This window comes from Balaenoptera physalus (assembly GCF_965194825.1).
Source record: "Balaenoptera physalus genome assembly, chromosome: 21".
Classification (NCBI taxonomy): Eukaryota; Metazoa; Chordata; class Mammalia; order Artiodactyla; family Balaenopteridae; genus Balaenoptera; species Balaenoptera physalus.
The window spans coordinates 12,639,203-12,665,785 of record NC_138902.1 but is presented as its reverse complement, the minus strand read 5'-3'; the positions used below and the strand labels follow the sequence as shown (position 1 = coordinate 12,665,785).

The following is a 26,583-nucleotide window of genomic DNA, read 5'->3' as shown; positions in this document are numbered from 1 at the left end:
GCTGACAGCAACACACCATAGTTCCCGTCTCAGGTAGCATCCGAACTGAGAGCCCTCTACTCAGAAAATACCTTTCGTTAAGCCCATGGCCAGCTGATCTAAGTCACATTATTCTGTGGTGTGTTTGTTTCTAAAAACAAACTTTAAAAGAAACTAAACTCCACTTTATCTTACTTGCTTTTGACTTGGTCATCATGTAAAGTAGAGAACTTAGTCAGTTGTGCTGCGAGCACATTTTCGGAGCTGTCGGTCGTCAGACCTCAGCTGCTGGCAAACAGTGCTGCCTCGTGGCTCTCGCCTGAGTTGGATGTTTCTCAGACACGCTTATGCTCAGTTTCATGTCAAAGGAAATTTTCCTTTCTTTTCTTTCTGAAGGACCGTATCATTGACGCTGGCCCGAAGGGAAATTATTCTCGCTTTATGAACCACAGTTGTAATCCAAACTGTGAAACACAAAAGTGGACGGTGAATGGAGATGTTCGAGTTGGCCTTTTTGCTCTTTGTGACATTCCTGCAGGTAAAAGGGACTGCCCCCTCCCCGGGAAGCAAGTATGTCTTTGAGGGCAGGACATTCTGACACTCAAGTGTCAGACAAGTTTTGACACTCAAGTATTTATTCAAATAAGATAAAGAGCTGTATTTAGAATTGTTACCTGCCCATAGGAAGTAAACATCTACATCCTGCAAAAGGGAGCTTAGTAAGAGAGGGTATCACAGAATTCTGTGTCTATGATCCTGCTGAATTAGTTCTCCAAATTATTGCTGTCTGTATAATGTAACCAAATGTTTAAGCTTTTGTTTCCTTTTTTTTTCTTTAACATTAAAGAAAATATTAACCAGTTGTTACCATCAACTGGTTTCTTCGTTTGTTTGTGGGGGGGTTTTGTTTTGTATTTTAGTTTGAAAAATCAGTCTGTTTCAAATTAGACATAAAACGCTCCTCAAAGCAGAGTTACTGCTTTCATTTTTCCTTACCCATCCAGCATCAATAACAGCAAGACTTAATTTCTCGTTTGTTAAGTCTGTAGAAAAGTGGGTGGGAAGAGAAATGCTGGAGCTAAAAGGGATGTAAACTGTGTTTCTAGCACTCGCTGTGGATTGCTGAGGTCCAGCTAAAGAAAGCTTGAACTGGGAATTCCCTGGCGGTCCAGTGGTTAGGACTCGGTGCTTTCACTGCGGGGGCCCAGGTTCGGTCCCTGGTTGGGGAGCTAAGATCCTGCAGCCGAGCGGTGTGGCCAAAAAAACAAAACAAAACAAAACATTAAAATGCTAGAAATCTGTCCTTAAAGGCGACGGCAAAAAGACAGGGTTAAATTCAGTACTTAATATAATTTTTTTAATTTCTGAGAAAGAAACCACTTCATAACAGGAAGTCCCTTGTTTAACTCTGGCACACGTTCTTAGGAATCTGTTATGTGTAAAAAGCAGGGGACTGACTGTGTACATTCAATTTGCTATTTGCTGCATGGTGTGGCCAAATTTAAAAAAAAAAGAAGAAGAAGAAAGCAAGCAAGCTTCGACCTCCTAGTTTGAATCCCTGGGTCTTTGGTGTATGTAGTAAATGTGCATTTTGAAGTCTTTTCTGATCATAATGTGAGGCACTAATTACTGGAAATGGTATGGCTGTGACAATTCCACGGTCATCTTTGTCTTTGTCTTGTCTTTGTTTATTTAGAAACTAGTGTAAATTAGTTTTAGAAAAGAGAACTAAACTAGAACCCATTTTTCTTGAGCACAGATTTCAGATTCTTGGTCTCTGTCACATGGTCTTTGACCACTTCAGTGAAAAGAATATGATGGTCTTTGTAGAATATTTATTTTTGCTTTAATCATTGGTGGATGGGATGTTTTCCTCTAGTTTTTTGTTTTGTTTTTTTTGTTTGTTTTTTTCCTTTTTCCCATCACTGTCTTCAGCGTGGAACATGGAGGATGGAAGGGTCTTCATGTCAGAATTGTGTCTCTTTTTTCGTTGTGAGGGTGTGTCTTTGACAGCATTTCTCTCCCCCAGGACTTGAGTCTGAATACTTCTCTCTCTTGTGTCCTAGGGATGGAGCTAACATTTAATTACAACCTGGACTGTCTGGGCAACGGCCGGACGGAGTGCCACTGCGGGGCGGATAACTGCAGTGGTTTCCTCGGCGTGCGGCCAAAGGTCAGTGGCTGCAGGGGGCGCCCCTGGGGCTGGGAGGGGGCTGCTGAAGAAGCTTGTTTGAGGCTGTCTCAGGAGGTGCTGGCCGGGGGGACGTGGTTTAGTTTGCAGGCCAGCAGTTGCGTTTACCCAGAGTTTAGACTCCGACCTCCCACTAGAGCATGTCTTAGTGAGAACTGTTAGGTTCTGAAAATGTCTGTGTTTCTGATTGAATTTGAAGTTAGCAAGATCTTTTTCAAAAACTTCAAAAAAAAATTCACACTATCCTAACACACTTTAGTGTATCCGAATTATACACTTTAAATTGGTGAACTTTATGTTCTGTGAATGCTATCTCAGTTGTCTTTGCGATTAAAAAAAAAAAAAAAGACACCTATTCAAAAATCAATGAAAAATGAATTATTTTTACTACAGTTCCGTGACAGGGTAAGCCCTCCTGGTGTGTTAGGTAACCGAACAACAGGTGAATTTAAATGAACGTGAGGTTGTAGGCTCTCCCTTTTACGTAAAGCTTCACGCACTGTGATCGTTAAAACCTGACCCCCTCTTTCCTGCCAGTCGGCATGTGCGTCCACAACTGAAGAAAAGGCAAAAAACGCTAAGCTGAAGCAGAAGAGACGAAAAATCAAAACAGAGCCGAAGCAGCTGCACGAAGATCACTGCTTCCAGTGCGGGGACGGCGGCGAGCTGGTCATGTGCGACAGGAAGGACTGCCCCAAGGCCTACCACCTGCTCTGCCTCAACCTGCCCCAGCCGCCCTACGGTGAGCCCGGCCTGCCCGTGAGCCCGGCCTGCCCACCATGCCTGACTCAGATACGGGCAGTCCTGCCCCCGGGTGGAGCCGTGGGATAGGAGGCGTTGGAGAGAACAAGCAACAGTAGCAAGCAGAGGTTTTGCTAGTGAAAAATCTGTCTCAGTGCCGGTGGGGGGCGCCCGTGGGCGAGCAAGGACTGGTGTCTCACTGTCCATTACCACAGGTGGTAGTTGGCTCCTAGTTGAGTTTGGGGCAGTAGCTCGCAGCCACACTGACAGGTGCACCCAGACCCCTGCTGGCTGAGGTTTGGAGTCATAGTCACCTGCGTTCAGTCCCCAGTCCGAGAGGAAGGTGGGAAGTGGGGTGTCTTGTGGGCGTTGGGGACGGGCACTCACTGGGCTCCTTCCCTTCTTCCCGCCCGCACTAGGAAAGTGGGAGTGCCCGTGGCATCAGTGCGATGAGTGCAGCGGCGCAGCTGTGTCCTTCTGTGAGTTCTGTCCGCGTTCGTTCTGCAAAGATCACGAAAAGGGGGCTCTGGTGCCCTCCGCCCTGGAAGGCCGTCTCTGCTGCTCTGAACATGACCCTGTATCTCCCGTGTCACCCGAATACTGGAGCAAGATCAAATGTAAATTGGAATCACAAGATCACGGAGAAGAAGTCAAAGAATAAACGGGCAGTGATTTCCTTCTTTTTTTATTTAAACGAAGAAAGGAAAAGAAAACAGTAGAGAATGCGTTAGTACAAGAAGAGACCGCTGCAGTGCATGCAGCCTTGGCCATCAGCGCTGCCTTATTAAAGTGAAGGTGGGGAGCCAGGCCGTGCAAGCAGAAGCCGTTCGTGGGGTCTGGCTTTTCGGTTTCGTTCTGTCAGTCTGGGGATTCTTTTGTGGAGGGTTAGATTCCCTTGGTCTTTTCTTGCCTTTTATTGTGCTTCAATGCCTTTGCAGCTGGCAAAAGAGATGTCTTCGCTTTTAAAATAAGAACAAAGAGAAAAGAAAATTTTGTTAATGAGATAAATTTAAAGTCTAGGATGTGTTCCTTGGGTGTAAAAAGCAAAAGTAGCCATCATTCCTTTATTTATTTTCATTTTTAAAATTTTGAGAAGTGTAGTTCAGATAGTCTAATGTGTGTGTGTGTGTGTGTGTGTGTGTGTGTGTGTGTGTGTGTGAAGTAGGAATTGCAGAAAGCCCTCTAGAAAAGGGTATGGTGGTCTTACATACCTCTTTCCTGAGCAGTAGGGAGGCTGGCTTCGCTTTCCCTTCCAGACGCCTCTCGTAGTCTTAGAGAAGGGCTCTGTGGGAGTATTGAATCTGGCCTCTTGAAATCAAAAGGCCTCAGTGAATATTACCTCTGTGGTCTTAAACTAGGTGGGCTTTCCGATATAACTTTACCTAGAGAGGTATATAATGTTGTTGTTGGTTTTTTGTTTTGGAGAAAAAAAGAAATCGATGCCCTCACTGAGTTTGAAACGTTCTCCACTGATAATGGGTGTTTTTGATGAAGTGTGTCTCTGTGGATATGAATACAGAGTTAGAATGGTCATTCCTGTTGTCTTGACACACTGGTAAAGGCAGCTAAAGGGAGATGAAAGGCACAGACCAAAAGTTGGGTCAAATAAGCCCCATTTTCTATCCAATTTAATGTACACCCTGGTCTGACTTGGAGAGAATTACGGGCATTTTAATTTTCTGTCTCTGCTTTCCTCTCCCAAGCAAACATTCCCTTTGTCAGCTGACCACTCAGTCACATGTCCTGGTGAAAACTACACAAATGAATTTGAACTGTATTTGAATAGATCTTTTTGTTCAGTTCCTAATTTGGGGGTGAAAGTGGTAGGGGGCATCCCCAAGTTATATGTAAACAGTTACCCAGTACTTAAACTCACCCCCACTGAGGAAGGGGAAGCACTTGTACTTCTACAGGGTAAATGAGAGCCACACAAACACACTTCATGGCAGGAAGCACTTAGGGAGAGCTCCACAGAAAGCAGTGATAGCAAGAATGGTTGGAGCTCATAGACGCAAGTGAACCGGAATATCTGCCCACAGAACTCACTTGCTTTTAATGCTTAGGAATATGTATATTCCAGGATTCCCTGTATGAATTAATTAGTCCTGTCAGACATTGTTGTAACACTGTACTAAGTAGAAGCCTAGGTTTAGCTTGAACGAACGTCAACTTCTCTGTGAATTTTGACTGCTAACAATTGCCGGTACCTGGTAGCATTTATTTTCCCTCAAGAAGTACCCAGTGACCTTATAAAGGCAGGGAAGATAGATGCTCCACAACATTCCTTCAGTTGTGCTGTGTGTTCCTTTTTCTTATCAATTTAGAATTCTTCTCTGGAAAAAAGGAGAAAAAAATCTGTTTTGTGCTTCTTTTTTTTTTTTTCTTTGTATGTAAATGTGCAATTATACTGGATTTTTTCTTGTTTAAAAAAAAAAAAAAAAAGAAAACAAACAAAAAACACTACAATTCCTTTACTTAAGCTCCTAAACTGCCATTTGCCTGATTCCAGCAAATAATTCTGAGGTAACTTATTGGGCCTCCAGTAATTCTGTTGATTAGATATGGTCCCAAAAGAAAGAGCAAGATAGAAAATGCTATATGTATTACCAAATGCGACTGCTACAAGTCACATGAATTACAGCTCACCAAAACACTAAAGTTTGCTCTTGAGCAATTATCTAGTTTGATGTCCTTTTAAAAAATAATTTAAGAAAATCTAGGTTTTATCATACTAAAACTTTATTTTATATATGTATATGATAAATGTTTGCTTTTTTAAACTTACTAACATGAAGGATTTCCTTTAATATTCGAAATGCACCTCGTGTTGAAACGGTATCCAACATGGAATCTTATCTCCTTGCTTTGTTTTGGACTTAGTGCTATTTAATATCTGGTGACTTTTATATGGTAAGCCAGGGTATATCCTGTATACTACAAATACCTTAGGTTTAAGTATTTTTATGCAGCTTCTTCATCGTGTCACATTTTGTTTGTGTGTCTGTAGCAGAGCTCTGCTGAGGTTTTTTAATTTCCGGGGGGTGGGGGGTTGGCTAATAGGGTTGTTCTGCCATTTCAGAAATCAGGGCGGAAAACACCATCGCTGACCGCAGCCGTGGGGTCTTTGTCCGCCAGTGTCCTTTACGGTCTGGAACGTGCTTTTAGTCCTGGCAGTGCCAGGGAGCTCTCCTCACACCTCGTACTGTCGCCTAGTTTGTATATTTTAAAGGTGCAGGCTATGGAAGCAGAAAAAGAATAAGTTGTGCTTTATATGTGCATAGTATCCATGCAGGGTGCTTGTCTGTGCTTCACCAATGAAATTTTGCAAAAGACATGTTGCTCACTGGTAGCTGGAAGTTGTTATTTGTTAACTTTTAAATCTGTCTGTGGTCAGAGCGTAAATGGTTGGTTTTTAATTCTTGTCCGAAAATGAAATAGCTTAAAGCAGCATGGGATAACGGGGGTATTTTTTTTAACCTTATGTTGGCTCTTTGGTGGAAGAAGCGAATGTAAGATTTTTGATAATCAGCATAAATCTTCAGAAATCGGGTCTGTAACAGCTAGAGGTGAAATCCTGGAGGCCTTCCAGGCCCTGCGCGGGAGGGGGTGTGAGGAGTCGGGAGCTGCCTGTCCTGTCGCCGGCTGGGAAGGGGCGGGTGGACGGCCTTGCGTTCCTGGCAGGCGGAAGCAGCTGGAGGAAGTGAGTCACTTCTTGAAGATCTGATCAGGGCTGGAGTTAGGAGTGAGGTGGGTTTTATTTTCATTTTTCTTTTAACAAGTTCCCACCCTATCCTAATTCTCAGAAATGCTCTGGCCTAAGCTATAAAATAGGCTGACTTTTAGAATCATTGAAACTTGGAGATTTCTGTGTGTTCAAATCAGGAACACATCTAAAAACTAAAAAAAAAAAAAAAAAGGGGGGGTGGGCAGGGGGAAGGCTGCTCCCAGCGCCCAGCTGCCATTTCCCCCGAGTATTCGGAGGCACGCCTGTGAAGAACGCTGGGAAACTCACAACACCGAGATGATCGTGGAAGGGACTCAGACAGGGCGGCTGTTGGACCCCTTCTCTCCTGACTCAGGAAGCAGAGTTTCCCTTCAGAGTAGCTCGCTGCATGGCGTGTCCCAGTCAGGGTCCAACCCAGATCTGCGGTTCGGAAACAGATGGGCCAGCTGTGTGGAGCGCAGTCTCTGGACTCCAGGGATTTGTTGCTTGTCTTTCATTTCATTTTAAAACAGAAAGCTCTTCTTTAGCATTCACCTTAAAGTCAAGGTACCGCCGCATGCCATGTCCCACTAGGATAAGAGAACAAGTTACCGTGGCGTCTTGACAGCTTGGGAAGCTCACGCTTGATGTCCTTCTACATTGGGAAGTTGCTTGTGCTGGGCAGTGCAAATTAGACTTGAATTACTTCTTAAAAGGCTGATGTGTACAGCCCCCTCATTGTCCGAGCTGCTGCAGACATGAAGTGATCATTTGGAACAACTTCCTTTGGCCTCGGGCCACCTAGAATTGGTCTCTGGTTATTTGTAAACAAACAGTAGAACTCGCTTCCCTTTCCAGATAGGCTCGGAAATAGATATAATTAGACAGCTTTGCCCTATATTGACAAATACGAAGAGTTGGGAATTTGTATATACTGAAATCTACCGACATTTATCCGGGGTGGGGTACAGGGAGAAAGGGGGTTACAGTAGGGTAAGGGAGGGGGTGATAGTGTTTACCACAGGTACGAAGTAGCCACTTTAACATTGAGACCTCTGCCTCATTGAATTCAGGTTTTTTAAGTACTTGAAACTCCTCAGATTCTCCTTATTTTACAGTTATTTTAAAATTTATGAAGTAGAAAGCATTGTTTTGTATACTGTTTTGTCTCTTACCCTCTTGAACTTGGATTAAAGGCGAAGTTCTGCAGACGGAAGTGTCCATAGTAGTTCTCTCAGATTCAGTGCACACATTCGGGGAAGAGACTCCTGCATGAAATACCAGCAGCATTTATACGAGTACTTCATATGTATGTTCTCTGTTTTGTTATTTTGTCAACCCTATCCCCAAGCACCTCTTCTTTCCTTTTAATATACGCCTGCGTAGGGAAAAAAACAAAAATGTGCACTTATGTTACACTCCTGAAATGCTGGGTGTAACCTGTGTTTCAAACCCATTTCCGTTCTTTTCAGTCCATTGCTTAAGTGACAAGTTCAGGTGCATGTGGCACATATGTACGAAGGAGGAAGAGAATTACCTGTCCTTCGGTGGCATCCCAGAGTCATTAATGTGTAAGAAAAAGGGAAAAGATGAATAGTTACCAAAGTCATTTATTCAGTCCTTCGTTTTCTTATGTGCCATCACTGCACCTGTTAGTTGGCAAGAAAGCACCCTCGGGTTTCCCTTCCCCACCTGCCACAGACTTCTGATGTGTGCAAATGCCTCTCGGTATCCATCAGATGACCTAAATGAGGGATTCAAACGGTATTCTTGTCAGTTTAGAAGTGGACTGGATAAAATTTACTTTTACTTTGTTGTCACTAATATTGCTCTTTATCTCATTCGTGCTGTCACATGCCCTGTGTTAAAAAAAAAAAAAAGAAAATCATGTTGCCACTGATAACCAAGATGCTAAATGATGACTACAACTGGTTCTTTTTATATACAAGGGTGTGTGCATAATTGGAATTGATAGGAGAAATTCATTTGTATCCACTTGTGATATTGCACAACAAACACAGATACCTACAGATTCTGCTCTCATTTCCTCGTGATCTTTATGATAATTACCTTTGTAGATTGGTTATTTCTGTACTTTGTTTATCTGTAATAAACTTTGTAGATCCTGTGAACTGTTATTTTTTGCCTAAATCCCTTGAGACTTGAGTCTTTAATAACAAAGCATCAATATTCACTAAGTCAGTCTCTTTTGAGTTTCTGTGACTTGGCTAGAAGCTCTTGACACTAAAGATTAGTGTTCATTTTCCCTGGGGGTATTCCACTAGGGCATTACTGTATAATGACTTGATGTTGCCACATAGACTTCAAGATATATGATATTTTGGGGATTTTGTTGATTGGCCTATGTTTTATTGCATAGTGTGAAACGTGTAAAGCTTGGTTAACCTGTATATAGATAGCTTATTGTTGACTAGTTACGGTGTATTAGCATTGCCTGTAATATTTAAGCTTCTTACTACTGTGTGTGCTGGTAGGAACATATAATTTTTGTACATTATATTTACTGAGATGCTGCCTTTCTTATTTTACAAATACTTTGGAATTCAAATGTGTTTTTTGCTTCCGTGAGGATTAATTTGGAAAGGTTTTTAATGACATTCCACTGATATCAGATTTTGCTTGAGGTTGACTTCAATAAATTGTCCCGTATGTTCCAAATTAAATATGTGGACTTGTTCATTGCCCGTAATTTCTTGCTACCACTCAGTGGGCAAGAGGCCATCCTGGGCGCGAGGGGACCAGCGCAGGGCCGAAAGACCCAGCGCGTCCATCGCGCCGGCGAGGCCCGCAATGCGGTCCTGCGGGAGCCCGGCACGTCTTCCCGCAGCACGCGCTGTGCTTCAGGGGACTTGGATCCGGAAACGAGAAGTCCGCGTGGTCCCCGGGAGGGAAGGCCCGGGCCTCGGTAAGGTACGCAACGTCGGGCGCGCGGACAGGCGGGGAACAGACAGTTGGGGCGACCCCTTACTTCCGTCCGTCGCTGTCTCAGGCGCTGGGGCCGGCCCCGCCCCGCGCTCGGCCCCGCCCCGCGCTCGGCCCCGCCCCCGCGCTCGGCCCCGCCCCGCGCCCCCTCCCTCGGCGCCGCCACGTCAGCCTTAAGCGCGCGCGCTGTGATGGGGAAGGAGGTGGCGGCGGAGGTGGGCGTGCGGCTCGCGCTGTTCGCGGCCTTCCTGTAAGGACTTGCGCTCGGGCCCCCGGCCCCCGGCCCCCGGCCCCGCTCCCCAGCCCGGGGCCGGTAGGTCCTGCCGCCCGGCCGGGCTCCGCGCGCGCTTCCGGGAAGCCGCCGACGCGCCCGCACCTTTGTGTCCCCTTTAGGGTAACAGAGCTGCTCCCGCCCTTCCAGAGGCTCATCCAGCCCGAGGAGATGTGGCTCTACCGGAATCCGTACGTGGAAGCAGAGTATTTCGCCACCAAGCCGATGTTTGTGCGTGGAGAATCAGCCTTCCTTCTGACCGCACTTATCACGGAGCCGAACGCTAGGGAGGGAGCGGGCAGGTCCCCCTGGCTCCGCCACGGAGCTGAAGACGAGCCTTCGCGTCGTAACGGTTAAGGGCCAGGTTGAGAGAGAAGTCCGTCCGCTTCAGCTCCAGGGACAGGGTCCGAGGGCGGCTGCTCAGGGCGGCCCGGGGCAACTGGTCATTGAGAGGAGGGGTGACGGCGGCTCCCGCGGGAGCTCGGCGCCCAGCTAGCCGCAGGCAGACCCGGGACACCGCACTCACCCCTCTTGCTGTGGGAGCTCTTTTCCCAGCTAGCTGTGTGACGTTCTCGGGGCGGCCCTGTTTCCTTTCGTGTGCTGAGCTCTGCCGTGTCCGGCGCAGGTCGTCGCCTTGCTGGCCCCTCTGGCCCCGGTCCTCCTGGCCAGGTGTCTGAAGAAGGCGGACGCAGCGGACAGCCGGCAGGCCTGCCTGGGTAAGCGCGGCCTCCCCAGCGCCGTAAGCAGGAGGCGGGGGCCCCCACGGGGCTTGCGGCTGCGGTGGGGGGGGGGCCGAGCTCTGCGTTCCTCGGTGACTGTCTCCCGGGTGCCCCGCCTGCTACCCGTGAGACGTGCTCCACGTCCTGGGTGCACCTGCGTGCACCGGACTATTTGCAGCTCCGACGCGTCCTCAGTCCGGGTCGCGCGTTCTCCCTGTGCCACGGCGGAGTGGCCACCGGGGGCCGGGATTATTCTCACGCTCCGCTCCGGCTGGAGCCCGAGCGCTTCTCTGTCCCCGGAGACCGCGGCTGCGCCTAACGAGACAGGGACCCGGCCGCTCCTCCTGGGCAGACGCTACCAGCAGCTACTTCGGTTGCCTTCCAGCTGCCAGCCTGGCCCTGGCTCTGAACGGCGTCTTCACCAACACAGTCAAACTGATAGTGGGGAGGTGAGTGCCCAGCGCTGCCGCCCGCCCCCCCAGGAGAGCAGGCGCACGCAACTGCTGCCACATCTTCCCCGTAGCCTTTTTCTCTTTATTGTCAGTCTGATCTTTCTTTTTTTTAAATTAATTTATTTATTTATGGCTGTGTTGGGTCTTCGTTTCTGTGCGAGGGCTTTCTCTAGTTGCGGCGAGCGAGGGCCACTCTTCCTCGCGGTGCGCGGGCCTCTCACTATCGCGGCCTCTCCCGTTGCGGAGCACAGGCTCCAGACGCGCAGGCTCAGTAGTTGTGGCTCACGGGCCCAGTTGCTCCGCGGCATGTGGGATCCTCCCAGACCAGGGCTCGAACCCGTGTCCCCTGCATTGGCAGGCGGATTCTCAACCACTGCGCCACCAGGGAAGCCCTGGTTTTTCTCTTCTAACAAACACTCCCTCCCTTCCCTCTACCTCGGTCCCTCGGGTGACTCTCGGGCTCCTTTCTGCCCTGAACAGCGTTTCCCACTGACACAGAGTAGGGGCCCTCCAGAGCACCCCCAGAAGCTGCAGCACGACCCACTCTTTGCCCTGAAAAGTAACCATGTGCCGCAGTGGCTTTTTTTCCTTCCTGATTTAAATATTGACCCTGGAAATAAGGCTTTTCTCTTAGTGGTGACTATCCAATCCGGTTTCACTGTTTTGCCTGGGACACTATTTGACTGACAGTTAAGAAGGTATCTAACACAACCAAAAAATAACTTCTGGAGTTGTAAATGATCCACGTTCAGACCTTGCTTATTTCTTGCAGGCCGCGCCCAGACTTCTTCTACCGTTGCTTCCCCGACGGGCAAGCCCATCGTGACTTGATGTGCACAGGAGATGAGGACGTGGTGAACGAGGGCCGCAAGAGCTTCCCCAGTGGACATTCTTCCTGTATGAATACCACGTGGGCTCTACATCTATGCTTTTTTTTTGGATCATTGAATTTAACCTAGGAAGCTTGTGAGGATGGGAACATCTCACGCACTCTTGTTCTTGCATCTAGAAATCGGAGAGCCCCCTTCTTTAATAACAAGCTTGAACCTCGAATATTAAATGTTCGAGGACAGAGGAAGTAGTTTACCTTCATAAAATTTGAACATTTTATTATTACTGTATTATTTATTTGCCTAAATCCTGCAATCTTGTTCCAGTCATGAAAATATTAACCTTTATTGAAGAGTTACTGTATGTCAGGTGCTTCCGAAAGCATTTTAGATTCGTGTCTTGTTTGATACCATAAAGAAAGAGCCCAATGAGATGGGTACTGTTATTTTTATGATTCCCATTTATGCCTCAGGAAACTAACGCATCAGGAAGTGAAGTCCCATCGCTAGGATTCCAAAACTATTCTCAGGGTAAATGTTACTCACTTTGGGAAACGGTCCTTTATGTATGTTCCCTTTTGTTTCCTTCTCCCTCATAACCGACGATGTAGATCGATGATCTACACCGAAAGTTACCAAAAGGGAGAAAAACATGTTCATACCCGCTAGCCTCCTCTTTTTCTTTAAAAGACACATACTTAGAGGTTTTTCCTCTTCTAGTTGCATTTGCTGGTCTGGCCTTCGCGTCCTTCTACCTGGCAGGGAAGTTACACTGCTTCACACCACGAGGCCGAGGGAAATCCTGGAGGTTCTGTTCCTTTCTGTCACCCCTACTCTTTGCAGCTGTGATTGCACTGTCCCGCACCTGTGATTACAAGCATCACTGGCAAGGTAAGCAAGGCATCAGGCCATGGACGCCTCCACCGTTCTCCCATCGTTTCTCTCTAGCACTCGGCACAGGAGACGCTACCCGGGTGTCTGCTGAATGAACAGACAAGTGAGCAGAGGATGGCCTGCGTTCTGTACTGAGTATGCGTTTATCGCCACACAGAAAATGAAAAAGCACGCGGTTAGCTTTTAAACAGATTACCAAGGAGGAACATTCTGATTTTCCCATGACTTTGAAGCATCATAAGTTCAAAATAAACTCTATAAGAAATTTTTTACAACCAACCTCAAAGTTCAATTTACTTATACTGTCTTAAAAATCAAGTTCACTGTCGTTGAGATTTTTGTTCAGAAATGAAAGTAAAATTCAAGAAAACATAAAATTGTAATTAAACCAAAGAAATTTAAGTTGAATGACAGAGTAAAACATCCAAATTACAGAATATTTGCACAGAAAGCCCACAGTTCAAAAAAAAAAAAGCTGACAGTATTGCCCAGAGGACCTTAGGAGCTCAGTTTTAAAGAATAAACTAAATTTTTGCAAAGAGAGGCAACTCCTGAAGAATTTATTCCTTCCTCTAGAACCCTTTAAATGTGAGAAGGAGTTGCTGATAGCATTAAGTGAACCTTCATTATTCTTCTCAATTAAAAATATTCAATGCAGTGAACTCAGAGAAAGCCTTGTTATAACTACCCAACTAAAGATGTGTTTTGATTTGGTGTTTAGAGAACAACCTGACAATGACAATCCCGCAACTGTACGATAAAATTAAGAAAACCCAAAAAACCGATAAGCCTGGAATTGAGGGGTTTTGCCGGCTAAACAAGTAGAGTAGCCTGGAGGGCCCAGCTCCCTCTGCCGGGTGGCACCACCGTGACTGAGGGGACGCCCGTCTCCTCTGCCGTCAGATGTCCTGGCTGGATCCGCCATCGGCCTGACGTTCGCCTACGTCTGCTACAGGCAGTACTACCCTCCCCTGACGGACGCCCAGTGCCACAGACCACTGCAGCGCGGCCCTGCTCTTCCCACCGCGCGAAAGCAGCCTGGCGACCCTCGTCATTTCGATGTTTAGACACTGGAGCTGCCTCCCTGGAAAACAGGTGAATCAGCCCCTCCTAACTCACCACGCCCAGGACAAGAATTTCTGACCTTTTACCTCCTGAGAGGTACAGGTGAGGACAGGAGCCCCCATGATCATGCAGTTTCCCTAGCTCACAGGGATTTATTGCGAGGAGTCAAGGTCATTTTTAACTACTGTTTGCCACGCATTCCAGTAATGAGATCTTTCCATGGTCTTTCCAGCTTATGAATGTGACCCACCGGATTGGTATCCCAAGATCTGCAGTGTTTTTACACTTAACTTCAGTACTGTTCTTGGAATGATTCTGTCACAAAGAAGCTTTCACCTTAGCCCCACTTTATCCTAGAAGCTAGCATTGATTATCAGAACTTAATTTCCATTTCCCATAGCTCAAAATCTTAAAATCTAGGGCATGAGCAATTAAATTATTTTAGTTCTGTTTACTTTCTCTGGTGGCAATTCCATCACTCCTTAAATAGGAAAATCTCCAATTCTGGCTTATTTACCACTGTGCATATCTTATTCAAGTCCAGCTAAGTACTGCTGTCCATTTTGAATACTGTAAACATAAACGATTTGATAATTTGTTGAATTACTGAGTAAACACAATAAAAAAGAAACTGGTCAGGAGCGTGGATTCAGTACTCACTCTCTCCACCTTACTTGTGTAACTGTGCTCACGAGCTGCTTTCCCTCCACTCAGGACTGAAGATCTGCCCAAATGCGCCAGCTGTGCCAAGCGGCCAAGGCAGGGCAGGGTAGTCACAGACATGGCTGTCTGGCGGGCAGATGAGTCTCCTCCCGCCCCGCCCTCACGGTAGGGTATAAGGGACCATGACGGGACGTCGGCGGAACTGATGGTGTAGGACCTATAACGGTCTTTCTCTGTGTTGTGATTATATTTTATTTGTTTTCTTTTTGTGATTATATTTTAAATATGACCTTGATTTGTGTATTTCTATAACATATTTTCAATATATCTTTTTCCTAATGGTGAACGTGGTTTTTTGTGCTTAAAGTTCCATTTGAGACCTGAAACATTTCCAAAGTTAGACACCAGATTCCCTATCTGACACAAGTGATTCCACTATCTATAGCAGTGGCTGATGTCAATAATACCAAAGGAGCATCTCAATATTTACCTTATAATTGCCGCACTTTAAATCAACAGTCAAGGGCAAAGAACCTGAATGTTAGTTCTTTGCCCAAAACTCTTTTTAAACTTGTTTTAGTAGTACACAAGGGGAAGAGAAATGGTTATTGTATTGACTCTCTTTACTTTATGATGGATGAGCCAGGTAAAAGTAGGCAACTGGTCAATATGGTTTTATTTCAGTATTTACTAAAGTTTTAAATATAATCACATAAAAAACATTTCAAAAAGTGCAAAATATCAGAAAGCTAATCAGTGCTATTAATCTTTCCATGCAAACAATCTCTTTTGCTGAGATAAGCAATACCAATTCTGCAGCTGGGAGTATGTATAAAATGATACTCTACCAGCATTTAAAAATAGGCTTGGTTAAGAGATTGCACATGATACAACCGAAGTAGTGCAAATAATACACAACTAAACAAGGAACTCAAGTCAAGCTTATTACCCTGTGGAATATACATCCGTGATACCAGCACAGGGGGACAAACAGGATATAAAGCTCTTTTCCAGTCACCTGCCCCTCATCACCAGGAAGGAAACACGTCTTAGTACAAACAGTGGTTTATCTAGCCATCCAGGTTGATCCTGTTCATCTTTGGTTACAGGGACTCACTCTTGCTGGTCCTTTGGTTTACTCTTAAATTTTAGTTATTCTGTTAATAGGAAGACCAAATTTAAATTTGAAGACAACAACTTGATGAAAGCTTCCCCTTCAATATGTACTGAATGCTACTGAATTCTCAGTAACCCTTACTTCAGACTCAGAGTTTATGTAGTAAAGAAAATAAAGTATTTCATAGAGATGAGACTTCTTAGTGGCTTAGCATTAGTCTGTAAGCAGATGGACAAGGAAAGGCCAGGCTCTCACCTTTACCCCAACCTTCACTCTAGGGTGACAGTAATTAACCTTCCCTCTGCCGTCAAAGAGATGGCTTATGTGAATGTTAAATTCCAGGACTTTGGATACCATGATACATTTACTTACAAGAAACCGATATAAAAAACGAAACACAGCTTGCCTGTCTACACCGCTCTGTCCACCAGGGCCTGTAGGAACCTGAAAGGAGTGTGAAGGACTGTCACAAAGAGAACTGCAAAGACAATCACACGCTGAGACCTGTGAGAAAGAAAATACCTGCAGCACAGTGGTGAGCAAGATGCCTTGGAAACAATTAGTCTCCATTCACCCGTCTTCTTCAAGGTGCATCTCACTTGCACGCTCTGACACTGACTCTGCAACAGCTGTTCCTGGCCCCACAGAAGCAGGTTTGTCTTTCAGAATAAGGAACACTTCCCCCTAGCCAGATCTACCAACATTGCCTGTGCCGGAAGCCTGTCCCGCAGCGCCCTGCACTACAGGTACCTAAGAAGGCAACGCTGTTTATGTGCTTGAAGAGGACACTTCAATACTCCCTGCACCCAAGCAGCGGTGGCAGATGGCTTACACAAATTCTATTTCACCATCAGTGTACCACTAAAACATTTTATTCATCACTTAATAAGCAGTCAAAGCTGTGTAATTTCAGGTCTGTCAGCTTTTATAACCCTCAACTTAAGAACCAACAACTAAGTCGGACTTTGTCTAGAGTCTCCCAGTTTGAAGTATGATATGATATAAAAGGGCAGGTCTAGGATATATAATATCTCTTTGCTTTATAAAGATGCACCTGATGTGAACTAAACTGTCCACTTTAGACTGTCCACCGAGAGCAGCTCAAACAGCTGTGGAAACAATGAACAGCTCAGTGATTCCTAGCAATAAATCTGTCAGTCAGCTGTAGAGAGAGTAAACAGTATTTACAAATTTTAGTCTTTCTTCATACAGTACGTGTAGGAAATAAAAGCTGGCTCAAAAGAGTCTGATGGCCACCAGTCTCCCTCATCCACTTAAGACTTGGCCTTCAAATGCAGAGAACACCCATGAGCGATGAGCAGACCCCAAAATGCCTTCTGAATCTCGGGAGTCCGCTTCCAGATTAGAATATTTTCTAAAGATAAGCAGTAATTTCTTAGAAAAATTTATACCCAACCCAAAACAAAAACTCAAACAGACGTTATACCATCTCAAGTAATAAGCAATAAAGCGTGGTACCTAAATACCATCATCAAAGTATTAAAGATGCAAACCACTCCCAGCTATGACGAAAGAATGGCAAGTGTTTCTTTGAAGCCAGTGGTAAAAAGTAATAGGGTCTTCCCTTTGCTTTTCCACTCACTTCCAGAGAGGAAGATTATCTTCCAAAGACCCCAGTGGTGAGTAAGTGGCAGGCAACCTGCAGGAAATGTCACAGCTGAGGAGAGGAAAACTGCAGCAACAAAGAGGCAGGTTTTCTGGGGAAGGATCCCTCAGTGTCCGTCTAAGGGAGAGAGTGGAAGAGGTCATCACGCTGGAAGGCGACCAGAGAGAACGCCAGAGTCTGACACACAAACTTTCTAACTACACATCTACAGGGCTGAGTAACGTAAATCCCAGGGTGAGCTGTTTGTGCTTAAAGCTGTAACTGTTGCCATGGTAACTCTCAAATGGTCAACTATTAAGATTCTGAGTTTAGATCCTAAAAATGGCAAGTATTATTGGACCAAGTCGCTAACAAAACAAACATACACTAACCTTTCTCTAAGTGGCCTACTGTGCTTTTTTCCCATGAATTTTAACCAGAGTCCCTCTAAAAATGAGTAATAACCTGGATCTTGGTGACAGGCAACAAAAAGTGTATTTATAAAGAGCTGAGGCTCCACAGTTCCTCGTCCCATGTTAATATGTAGGAACCATGCTGCATACATGACATTTAAAAACTTACATTAAGCAGCCATAGGTGGTTCATTTTTACTGTAAAGGCTGATCAAGGAAGATACCCTGGGTTTGGTAGATTTCTTTGAGGACCAGCAATACTGTATCTTCAGACTCCCTGTAAAGAGAAAAAATTATGTTGTAAAAAGAAGAAACTAACATTCGTACTAGATGCTTTACATATATCATCTCAATCTACACAACCACCTTATGAGTTCATTTTTTTACTGTTTAAAAAAAATCTGACTCAGAGGTGATGTAATTGGCAGTGGTTTGTAAGGTAACCTTATAACAAATAAGTCTAGCGTTATGTCCTGTAATATAAAAAAGCCAGCAGTAAATGACCAAGCCCTCCCTTTCCACAGAACTCACTCTTGGAACAACATGGAAGAGTCATCCAATTCATCACCTTAATTTTTTAAATGTTATTCACCTTTTTCAAAAAGCCAATACAATCATATGAATAAAAATCAAAGATATAAAAGGATTTAATAATGAAGTCTCCTTCTCACTGTTTCTTCACCACTAGTCCCCAACTTCTGACAACCGACGTTACCAATTTCTCATGCATCTTCCAGATATTATTCAGTGTGTGTACAAGCAATTATTTATATCCAGTTTGTAAAGAAATTTGATTATAAAAATACAGCATTCACGGATTGCTGTAAGGGTATATGGCTCAAACACTTTTCTAGATCTAAGGTTTGACATTTTTTGAGTCATGGATCTATTTGAGAATCTAATGAAACCTATGGATTTCTCCCCAGAAAAGACACCATATACATATATACCCGAAATTATAAATAGAATTTCACTGGACTCATAGACTTTCTTCTATTCCCCACAAGCTCCATACACAGATGGCAGGTTAAGAAACTCCTTCCTCCTATACCAGTGAGGGGAGATTAGCTAAACCAGATATTAAAATGGTGTGATCCTGGTGCATAAATAAATGGATCAATAGAAAAGAACAGGAAGTCCAGAAATAGCCTTAAATACTTATAGAAATTTAATACAATAAAGTTAGAACCTCAGATCTATTAACAGTGTTGCAACAACTGGATAGCTATCCTGAAAATGATTTGGATCAATCCACACCTTACTATTAGGATAAATTTGAACAGAATCAAAGATTTATATGTAAAAATGAAACCCTAAAATATCAGAATAAACTGTGGTAAGGAATTCTTTGGAGAGCAAGGAAAATCTAAGTATGACACAAATTCCAGAAGCCAAAAAAGGAAAAAAAATAAATTTGACTACATAAAAATCAAAATTTCTACTTAGCAAAAAGTAATGTACACAATGTCAAAGACAAACTGGGGAAAAGGTATTTACAACTCATATCACAGATTTATCAATTAAAAAACCAAAATTTCAATATAAAAGAGAATAAAGGGTATATAGATAACTCCCCCCCAAAATTAAAATGGTCCTTAAGTATATGTCAAGATGCTCAACCTTATTCATAATAGGAGGAGGGCAATATGAATTATAGAGTGCATGATACACACGCTGAAAACCACAAAACACTGCTGAGAGAAACTAAAGACCAGAATACACTGAGAGAGAACTGTGTTCGTGGGTCAGAAGACTCAGCATTATTAAGATGTCAATTCTTCCCCCAAATTGATCTATAGATAAAATGCAATCACAATCAAAATCCCTAAAAAGCTTTTTGGCTGAAATTAACAAGTTCATTCTACAATATATAAGGAAATGCAGAGGACCTACAATACCTAAAATAACTACGAATAGGAACAACAAAGATGAAGGACTCAAGATACCTAATTTTAAGCCTTACTATAAAGCTACAGTAATCAGGACAGTGTTTTATTGGCATAAGGATAGACAAACAGATCAGTGGAACAAAACAGAGCCAAAGCAATTCAACAGTTTCTCCATCTGAATAAACTTTTCAACAAATGTTGCTAGAACAGGAAAACCACATGCAAAACAATGAACCTCAATCCTTTCCTCACACCATCTTTAAAAATTAACTCAATCAAAATGGATCATAGAGCTAAATGTAAAAGCTAAAACGACACAACTTCTAAAAACAAAGGAGAAACCTTAATGACATTGGATTTGGCAAAGATTTCTTAAATATGTCAGAAAAGCACAAACATCAGTAAAATGGACTTCATCAAAATAAAAAACTGCGCTTCAAAACCTACTTGCTAGAAAATGAAAACCAAACCACATCCTGAGGAAAAAAAGTGTATCTGAAAAGAACTTGTAACTAAAATATAGAAAACTCTCGAAACTTAATAATGAAATAACCCAATTTTTTTAATGGGCAAAAGATTTCAACAGACAATTCACCACAGAAGATGTGTGGATGGCAGGGGGGATCGATCAGCGTGGCAGAGGAAGAGGACATGGAACTCATCCCCCCAAAAAACACATCAAAAGTACATCTATATGTGGAATGGAAACTGGCAGAAAAACTCCGGTACAACCAAGGCTGTAAGAAAGATCCACATGTAATCGTTTAGGATGGGAAGAAAAGCGACCAGGTTGGGACCTGTGCCCCTGGGAGGGGACTCAGAGGAAAAGGGAGAATGCACAGGCGGAGATCCACCCTGGGGAGTGAGCAGTGAGAGCCTCAGACTGAACGCCCCAGTCCTGGGGTCCTAATCAGGGGAGACGAGCCCCCTTGGCTAGCTGGAGGGCAGCAGGGCTGTGGGAGCGCGTGCGTGCTGGCTCGCCCCCAGGCAGGGCGGAGAGTACAGTGGGAGGACTGCTCTAGTGGCTGCCAGGTCTCCCCGCCTGGGTGCACACCTCAGCCCCACTTGCTCCATGACGATGCACCACTGCACAGCATCTAGGGCCACCACGACAGGGAGAAACACAGCCAAGGGATGCACAGGCAACCCGGACCTGGGGCGGAGTCTGGGTGGGGTGTCAGCAGCCACTGTTGGCACTTACTCAAGCACTGCATCAGAAGAAGCCCAGAACTCTGACGGCGGCCTCTACCCCACGGCTTACGCCCCAACAAACACCAAGAGTCCACACAGGCCCCAGCTGCCCTGCAGTGTGGCCCCATAACAAGACAGGGGAGGCCGGGGGCAGTGATCGACTATGAGGGGCAAAGGGGACATGCACCCAAGGCTGCACATGGCAGACAGCTCGGACCTCTGTCTGCAGAGAGCCCACATGGGCCCCACTTTTGTCTGCCCTCCCCAGCTCTGGGGCAAGGGTTCCAGTGCAGGGGGGGTGGGAAACACACCTAAAGGGAACAGAGCCAGCCTGGGCTGGACCCTCAGGGCTTTGGCTCCAGCAACTTAGGATCAGCCCCTGTCCCCAACTGCATGGTGACAGCCACTGAGCAGAGGGGAAGTCCCACCTCACACCCAGCTCCAGCTCCACCCCCTACTAAGGTGATAGCTGAGGACAGATGACTTTGTCCGTGTCATCAAATCCTGCTCTCCCATCAAAGGCACTGGGCACACACAGTCTGTATAAGGATGCTCCCACATAAGAACACCCCTTTCAGACCGCAATAGGTAACTGGTTCACCTAAATTCATAGTGACAGAAAAAGTTAAGCAAAATGAAAAGGCAGACGAACTGCTCTCAATTGAAACAGCAAGAGAAAACCCATGAAAAAGTAAATAATGAAACAGAAATAAACAATTTACCAGATAAAGAATTCAGAACACAGTTAATTAAAAAATGTTAACTGAATTAGGGAAAAGAACAAATGAACATAGTGAGAATTTTAACAAGGAACTAGAATATATAAAAAAGACCCAATCAGAAATGAAGAATTCAATAGCTGCAATAAAAAACACACTAAAAGGACTGAATAGCAGACTAAGTGATACAGAAGAACACATAAGTGATCTGAAACATAGAATAATGGAAATCACCCAATCAGAACAGCAAAAAGAAAAGAGAGATTTTAAAAAATGAAAATGGTATAAGAGATCTCTGGGCTAACATTAAATGTACCAACATTCACATTATAGGGGTCTCAGAAGGAGAAGAGAGAGAGCAGGGCATCGAAAATGTATTTGAGGAAACTGTGGGTGAAAACTTCCCAAACCTGGAGGAAACAAATATCCAGGAACAGGAAGCACAGAGGGTCCCAAACAAGATGAACCCAAGCAAACTCACACCAAGACATAACATAATTAAAATGGCAAAAGGTAAAGAGAGGCTTCTGAAGGCAGCAAGAAAAAAAGAGAGTCATACACAAGGGAATCTCCATAAGGCTATCAGCTGATTTCTCTGCAGAAACCTTGCAGGCCAGAAGGGAGTGGCATGATATATTCAAAGTCCTGAAAGGGAAAAACCTGCAACCCAGGATACTCTGCCCAACAAGATTATCATTCAGAATTGAAGAAGAGATAAAGGACTGCTCAGACAAACAAAAACTGAAACAGTTCATCAATGCTAAACCTACTCTAAAATAAATGTTAAAGGGTCTTCTCTAAGTGGAAAAGAAGTAAGAACCTATAGAAAAGGGAAAATCCCAATAGAAAAGGCAAATACATAGTAAGGACTGAGGATCAACCACTTAAATAAGCCAGTATGAAGATTAAAAGACAAAAAACTGTAAAAGCAACTATAACTACAATAAACAGTTAAGGGATAAACGTGAAGATGTGAAATGTAACATCAAAACCACAAAATGCAGGGGAGGGGAGTAAAATAACATAGGTTGTTTAGAATATGTTTGAACTTAAATGACTGCCAGTTTAACACAAGTAGATATAGGTCAACATATAAGAACCCCATGGTAATCACAAATCAAAAAACTACAACATATACACACACACAAAAAAGTAAGGAACACAAGCATACTGCTAAATAAAATCATTAAACCACAAAGGAAGAAAAAAAAGAAATGAATACAGAAGAACTACAAAAACAACTGGAAAACAAGTAATAAAATGGCAATAAGTACATACCTATCAATAATTACTTTAAATGTCAATGGACTAAATGCTCCAATTAAAAGACACAGGGTGGGGCTTCCCTGGTGGCGCAGTGGTTAAGAATCCGCCTGCCAATGCAGGGGACACGGGTTCGAGCCCTGGTCCGGGAAGATCCCACATGCTGCAGAGCAACTAAGCCCCTGCACCACCACTACTGAGCCTGCGCTCTAGAGCCCACAAGCCACAACTACTGAGCCCATGTGCCACAACTACTGAAGCCCGCGTGCCTAGAGCCCATGCTCCGCAACAAGAGAAGCCAAAGCAATGAGAAGCCTACACACAGCAACGAAGACCCAACGCAGCCAAAAATAAATAAATAAATTTTAAAAAGACACAGGGTGGGTGACTGGACAAAAAACAAGACCCATCTATATGCTGCCTCCAGGAGACTCATGTCAGAGCTAAAGACACACACAGGCTGAAAATAAGGGAATGGAAAAAGATATTTCCTGTAAATGGAAATGAAAAGAAAGCAGGGGCAGCAATATTCCTATCAGACAAAATAGACTTTAAAACAAAGCCTATAACAACAGACAAAGGAGGGCGTTCTATAATGATAAAGGGATCAATACGAGAACAGGATATAACATTTGTTACTATATATGCATCCAAGATAGGAGCAGCTAAATATATAAAGCAAATAGTAACAAACATAAGAGGAGAAACTGACAATAATACAGTAATAGTAGGAGACTTTAACATTCCATTTTCATCAATGGACAGATAATCCAGACAGAAAATCAATAAGGCAACAGTGGCCTTAAATGACACAATAGACTAGGTGGACATAATAGATATCTACAGGACATTACATTCCAAAACAGCAGAATACACATTTTTTCCAAGTGCACATGAAATGTTTTCCAGGACAGATCACATGTTGGGCCACAAAACAAGTCTCAACAAATTTCAGAGGATAGAAATTATATCAAGCTTTTTTCCGACCAAAAAGGTATGAAACTAGAAATCAATTACAGAAAGAAAAATGGGAAAAGAAAAAACACATGGAGACTAAATGACATGCTACTAAAAAATGATGGGTCAATAAAGAAATCAAAGAGGAAATCAGAAAATACCTTGAGACAAATAAAAATGGAAACACAACTCTCCAAAATCTCTGGGATGCAGCAAAAGCAGATTTAAGAGGGAAGTTTATAGTGATACAGGCCTTCCTCAAGAAATAAGAAAAATCTCAAACAAACCTGCCACCTAAGGGAATTAGAAAAAGAAAAACAAAGCCCAAAGTCAGCAGAAGGAAGGAAATAATAAAGATCAGAGAAGGAAATAAAATAGAGATTAAAGAAAGCAATAGAAAAGATCAATGAAAATGAGAGCTGGTTTTTTGAAAAGATAAACAAAAAGGATAAACCTTTAGCCAGGCTCACCAAGAAGAAAAGAGAGAGGACCCAAATAAACAAAATAAGAAATGAAAGAGGAGAAATTACAACCGATACCACAGAGATATAAAAAAATCATAAAAGAATACTATGAACAGTTATATTCCAACAAATCAGACAACCTAGAAGAAATGGACAAATTTCTAGAAACATAAAAATTGCCAAGACTGAATCAAGAAGAAACAGACCATTTAAACAGACCAAACACTAGTGAAATTAAATTTGTAATTAAAAAAAACTCTCAGGAAACAGAAGTCCAGGACTGACTTCACAGGGGAATTCTAGCAAACGTACAAAGAAGAGCTAACACCTATCCTCCTTTAACTACTCCAAAAAACTGAAGAGGAGGAAATACTCCCAAATTCATTCTATGAGGCCACCATTATCCTGATACCCAAACCAGACCAATACAATACAAAAAAAGAAAATTACAGGCCAATATCTTTGACGAATATAGATGCACAACTTCTCAACAAAATGTTAGCAAACTGAATCCAACAATATAAAAAAAGGATCATACATAATGATCAAGTGGGATTTATTCCAGGGACACAAGGATGGTTCAACATTCACAAATCAATCAATGTGATATACCACATCAACAAAAGAAAGGACAAAAATCACACGATCACCTTAATGGACACAGAAATACATTTAATAAAATTCAACATCCATTCTTGATAAGAACACTCATCAAAGTTGACATAGAGGGAACATATCTCAACATAACAAAGGCCATTTATGACAAACCCACAGCTAACGTCATATGCAACAATGAAAAGCTGAAAACCTTTCCTCCAAATTCAGGAACAAGACAAAGATGCCTAATGTTGCCCCTTCTATTAAACATAGTATTGGAAGTCCTAGCCACAGCAATCAGACAAAAAAAAAAGAAAGGAAAAAAAAAAGAAAAAAAGAAAGGCATCCAAATCGGAAGGGAGGAAGTAAAACTGTCACTATTTGCAGATAGCATGATACTTTGTATAGAAAACCCTAAAGCCTCCACCAAAAAACTGTTAGAACTAATAAATGAATTCAGTAAACTTGCAGGATACAAGATTAATATACAGAAATCTATTGCTTTTCTATACACTAATGATGAACTATCAGAAAGAGAAAGTAGAAAAAAAATCCCATTTAAAATTACATCAAAAAGAATAATATACCCTAGGAATAAACTTAACCAAGGAGGTGAAAAACCTGCACTCTGAAAATTATAAAACACTGATGAAGGAAACTGAAGATGATACAAAGAAATGGAAAGATATCCTACACTCTTGGAATGGAAGAATTAATATTGTTAAAATGGCCATACTATCCAAAGCAATCTACAGACTTAATGCGATCCCTACCAAAATACCCATGACATTTTTCACAGAACTAGAACAAATAATCCTAAAATCTATATGGAATCACAGAAGACCCCATATTGCCAAAACAGTCTTGAGAAAAAAAGAACAAAGCTGGAGATATCACCCTCCCTGACTTCAGACCATACTACAAAGCTACAGTTATCAAAACAGACTAGTACTGGCACAAAAACAGACACATAGATCAATGGAGCAGAATAAAGAGCCCAGAAATAAACCCATGCACCTATGGTTAATTAATCTATGACAAAGGAGGCAAGAATGCAAAATGGAGAAAAGACAGTTTCTTTGACAAGTGGTGTTGGGAAAACTGGACAGCTACATGTAAAGGAATGAGATTAGAAAATTTCTGCACACCATTTACAAAAATAAACTCAAAATGGATGAAAGACCTAAATGTAAGACTGGAAACCATAAACCCCCTAGAAGAGAATATAGGCAGAACACTCTTTGACTAAATCACAGCAATATTTTTTTGGATCTGTCTCCTAAGGCAAAAAAATAAAAGCAAAAATAAACAAATGGGGCCTAATTAAACTTAAAAGCTTTTACATAGCAAAGGAAACCATCAACAAAATGAAACAAAAAGCTACTGAATGGGAGAAAATATTTGCACATGATATGAGTGATAAGGGGTTAATATCCAAAATATATAAAGAGCTCATAAAACTCAATATCAAAAAAAAAAAACAAAACCCAATCAAAAAATGGGCAGGAGACCTGAATAGACATTTTTCCGAGAAAGACACATAAATGGATAACAGGCACATGAAAAGATGCTCAACATCACTAATCATCAGGGAAATGAAAATCAAAACCACAATGAGATACCACCTCACACCTGTCAGAACGGCTGTCATCAAAAGGAACACAAATAACAAACACTGGCGAGGATGTGGAGAAACGGGAATGCTTGTCCACTGTTGGTGGGAATGTGAAATGGTGCAGCCACTGTGGAAAACAGTATGGAGACTCCTCAAAAAAATAAAAATATAACCACCATATGATCCAGCAATTCCACTCCTGGGTATATATCCAGAAAAAACGAAAACACTAACTTGAAAAGATACACGCACCCCAGTGTTCACAGCAGCACTAATCACAATAACTAAGATATGGAAGCAA

The 26,583-nt window shown here is 43.1% G+C and overlaps 3 protein-coding genes across 12 annotated transcripts in view; 2 read left to right on the top strand and 1 right to left on the bottom strand.

Moving 5' to 3' along the window:
* The window catches only part of NSD3 (nuclear receptor binding SET domain protein 3), a 108,117-nt gene extending 98,819 nt beyond the window's left edge, over positions 1–9,298 (top strand). For all 5 annotated transcript variants that reach the window (XM_082444314.1, XM_082444313.1, XM_082444316.1 and 2 more), the window contains 4 exons: positions 376–517; positions 2,046–2,152; positions 2,708–2,912; positions 3,331–9,298. In XM_082444314.1, the coding sequence (XP_082300440.1) occupies positions 376–517; positions 2,046–2,152; positions 2,708–2,912; positions 3,331–3,572 (696 nt within the window). In that variant the 3' untranslated portion in view covers positions 3,573–9,298. The remainder of the gene's footprint in view (positions 1–375; positions 518–2,045; positions 2,153–2,707; positions 2,913–3,330) is intronic.
* A 404-nt stretch (positions 9,299–9,702) lies between these two features.
* Positions 9,703–14,797, top strand: PLPP5 (phospholipid phosphatase 5). Its single transcript, XM_082444364.1, is given in 9 exon segments — positions 9,703–9,807; positions 9,951–10,085; positions 10,087–10,192; positions 10,454–10,544; positions 10,933–10,996; positions 11,772–11,896; positions 12,550–12,720; positions 13,627–13,818; positions 14,503–14,797. Coding segments are annotated over 8 exon segments (915 nt in total). The 5' UTR covers positions 9,703–9,748; the 3' UTR covers positions 13,791–13,818; positions 14,503–14,797.
* A 311-nt stretch (positions 14,798–15,108) lies between these two features.
* Positions 15,109–26,583, bottom strand: part of DDHD2 (DDHD domain containing 2) — a 25,774-nt gene continuing 14,299 nt past the window's right edge. For 2 of the 6 annotated variants that reach the window (XM_082444327.1, XM_082444326.1), the window contains exon 17: positions 17,757–17,864. In XM_082444327.1, the coding sequence (XP_082300453.1) occupies positions 17,783–17,864 (82 nt within the window). In that variant the 3' untranslated portion in view covers positions 17,757–17,782. Of the gene's footprint in view, positions 17,865–26,583 lie in introns of all 6 variants that reach the window. The other 4 variants (XM_082444329.1, XM_082444330.1, XM_082444331.1 and 1 more) reach the window with 4 other exon arrangements.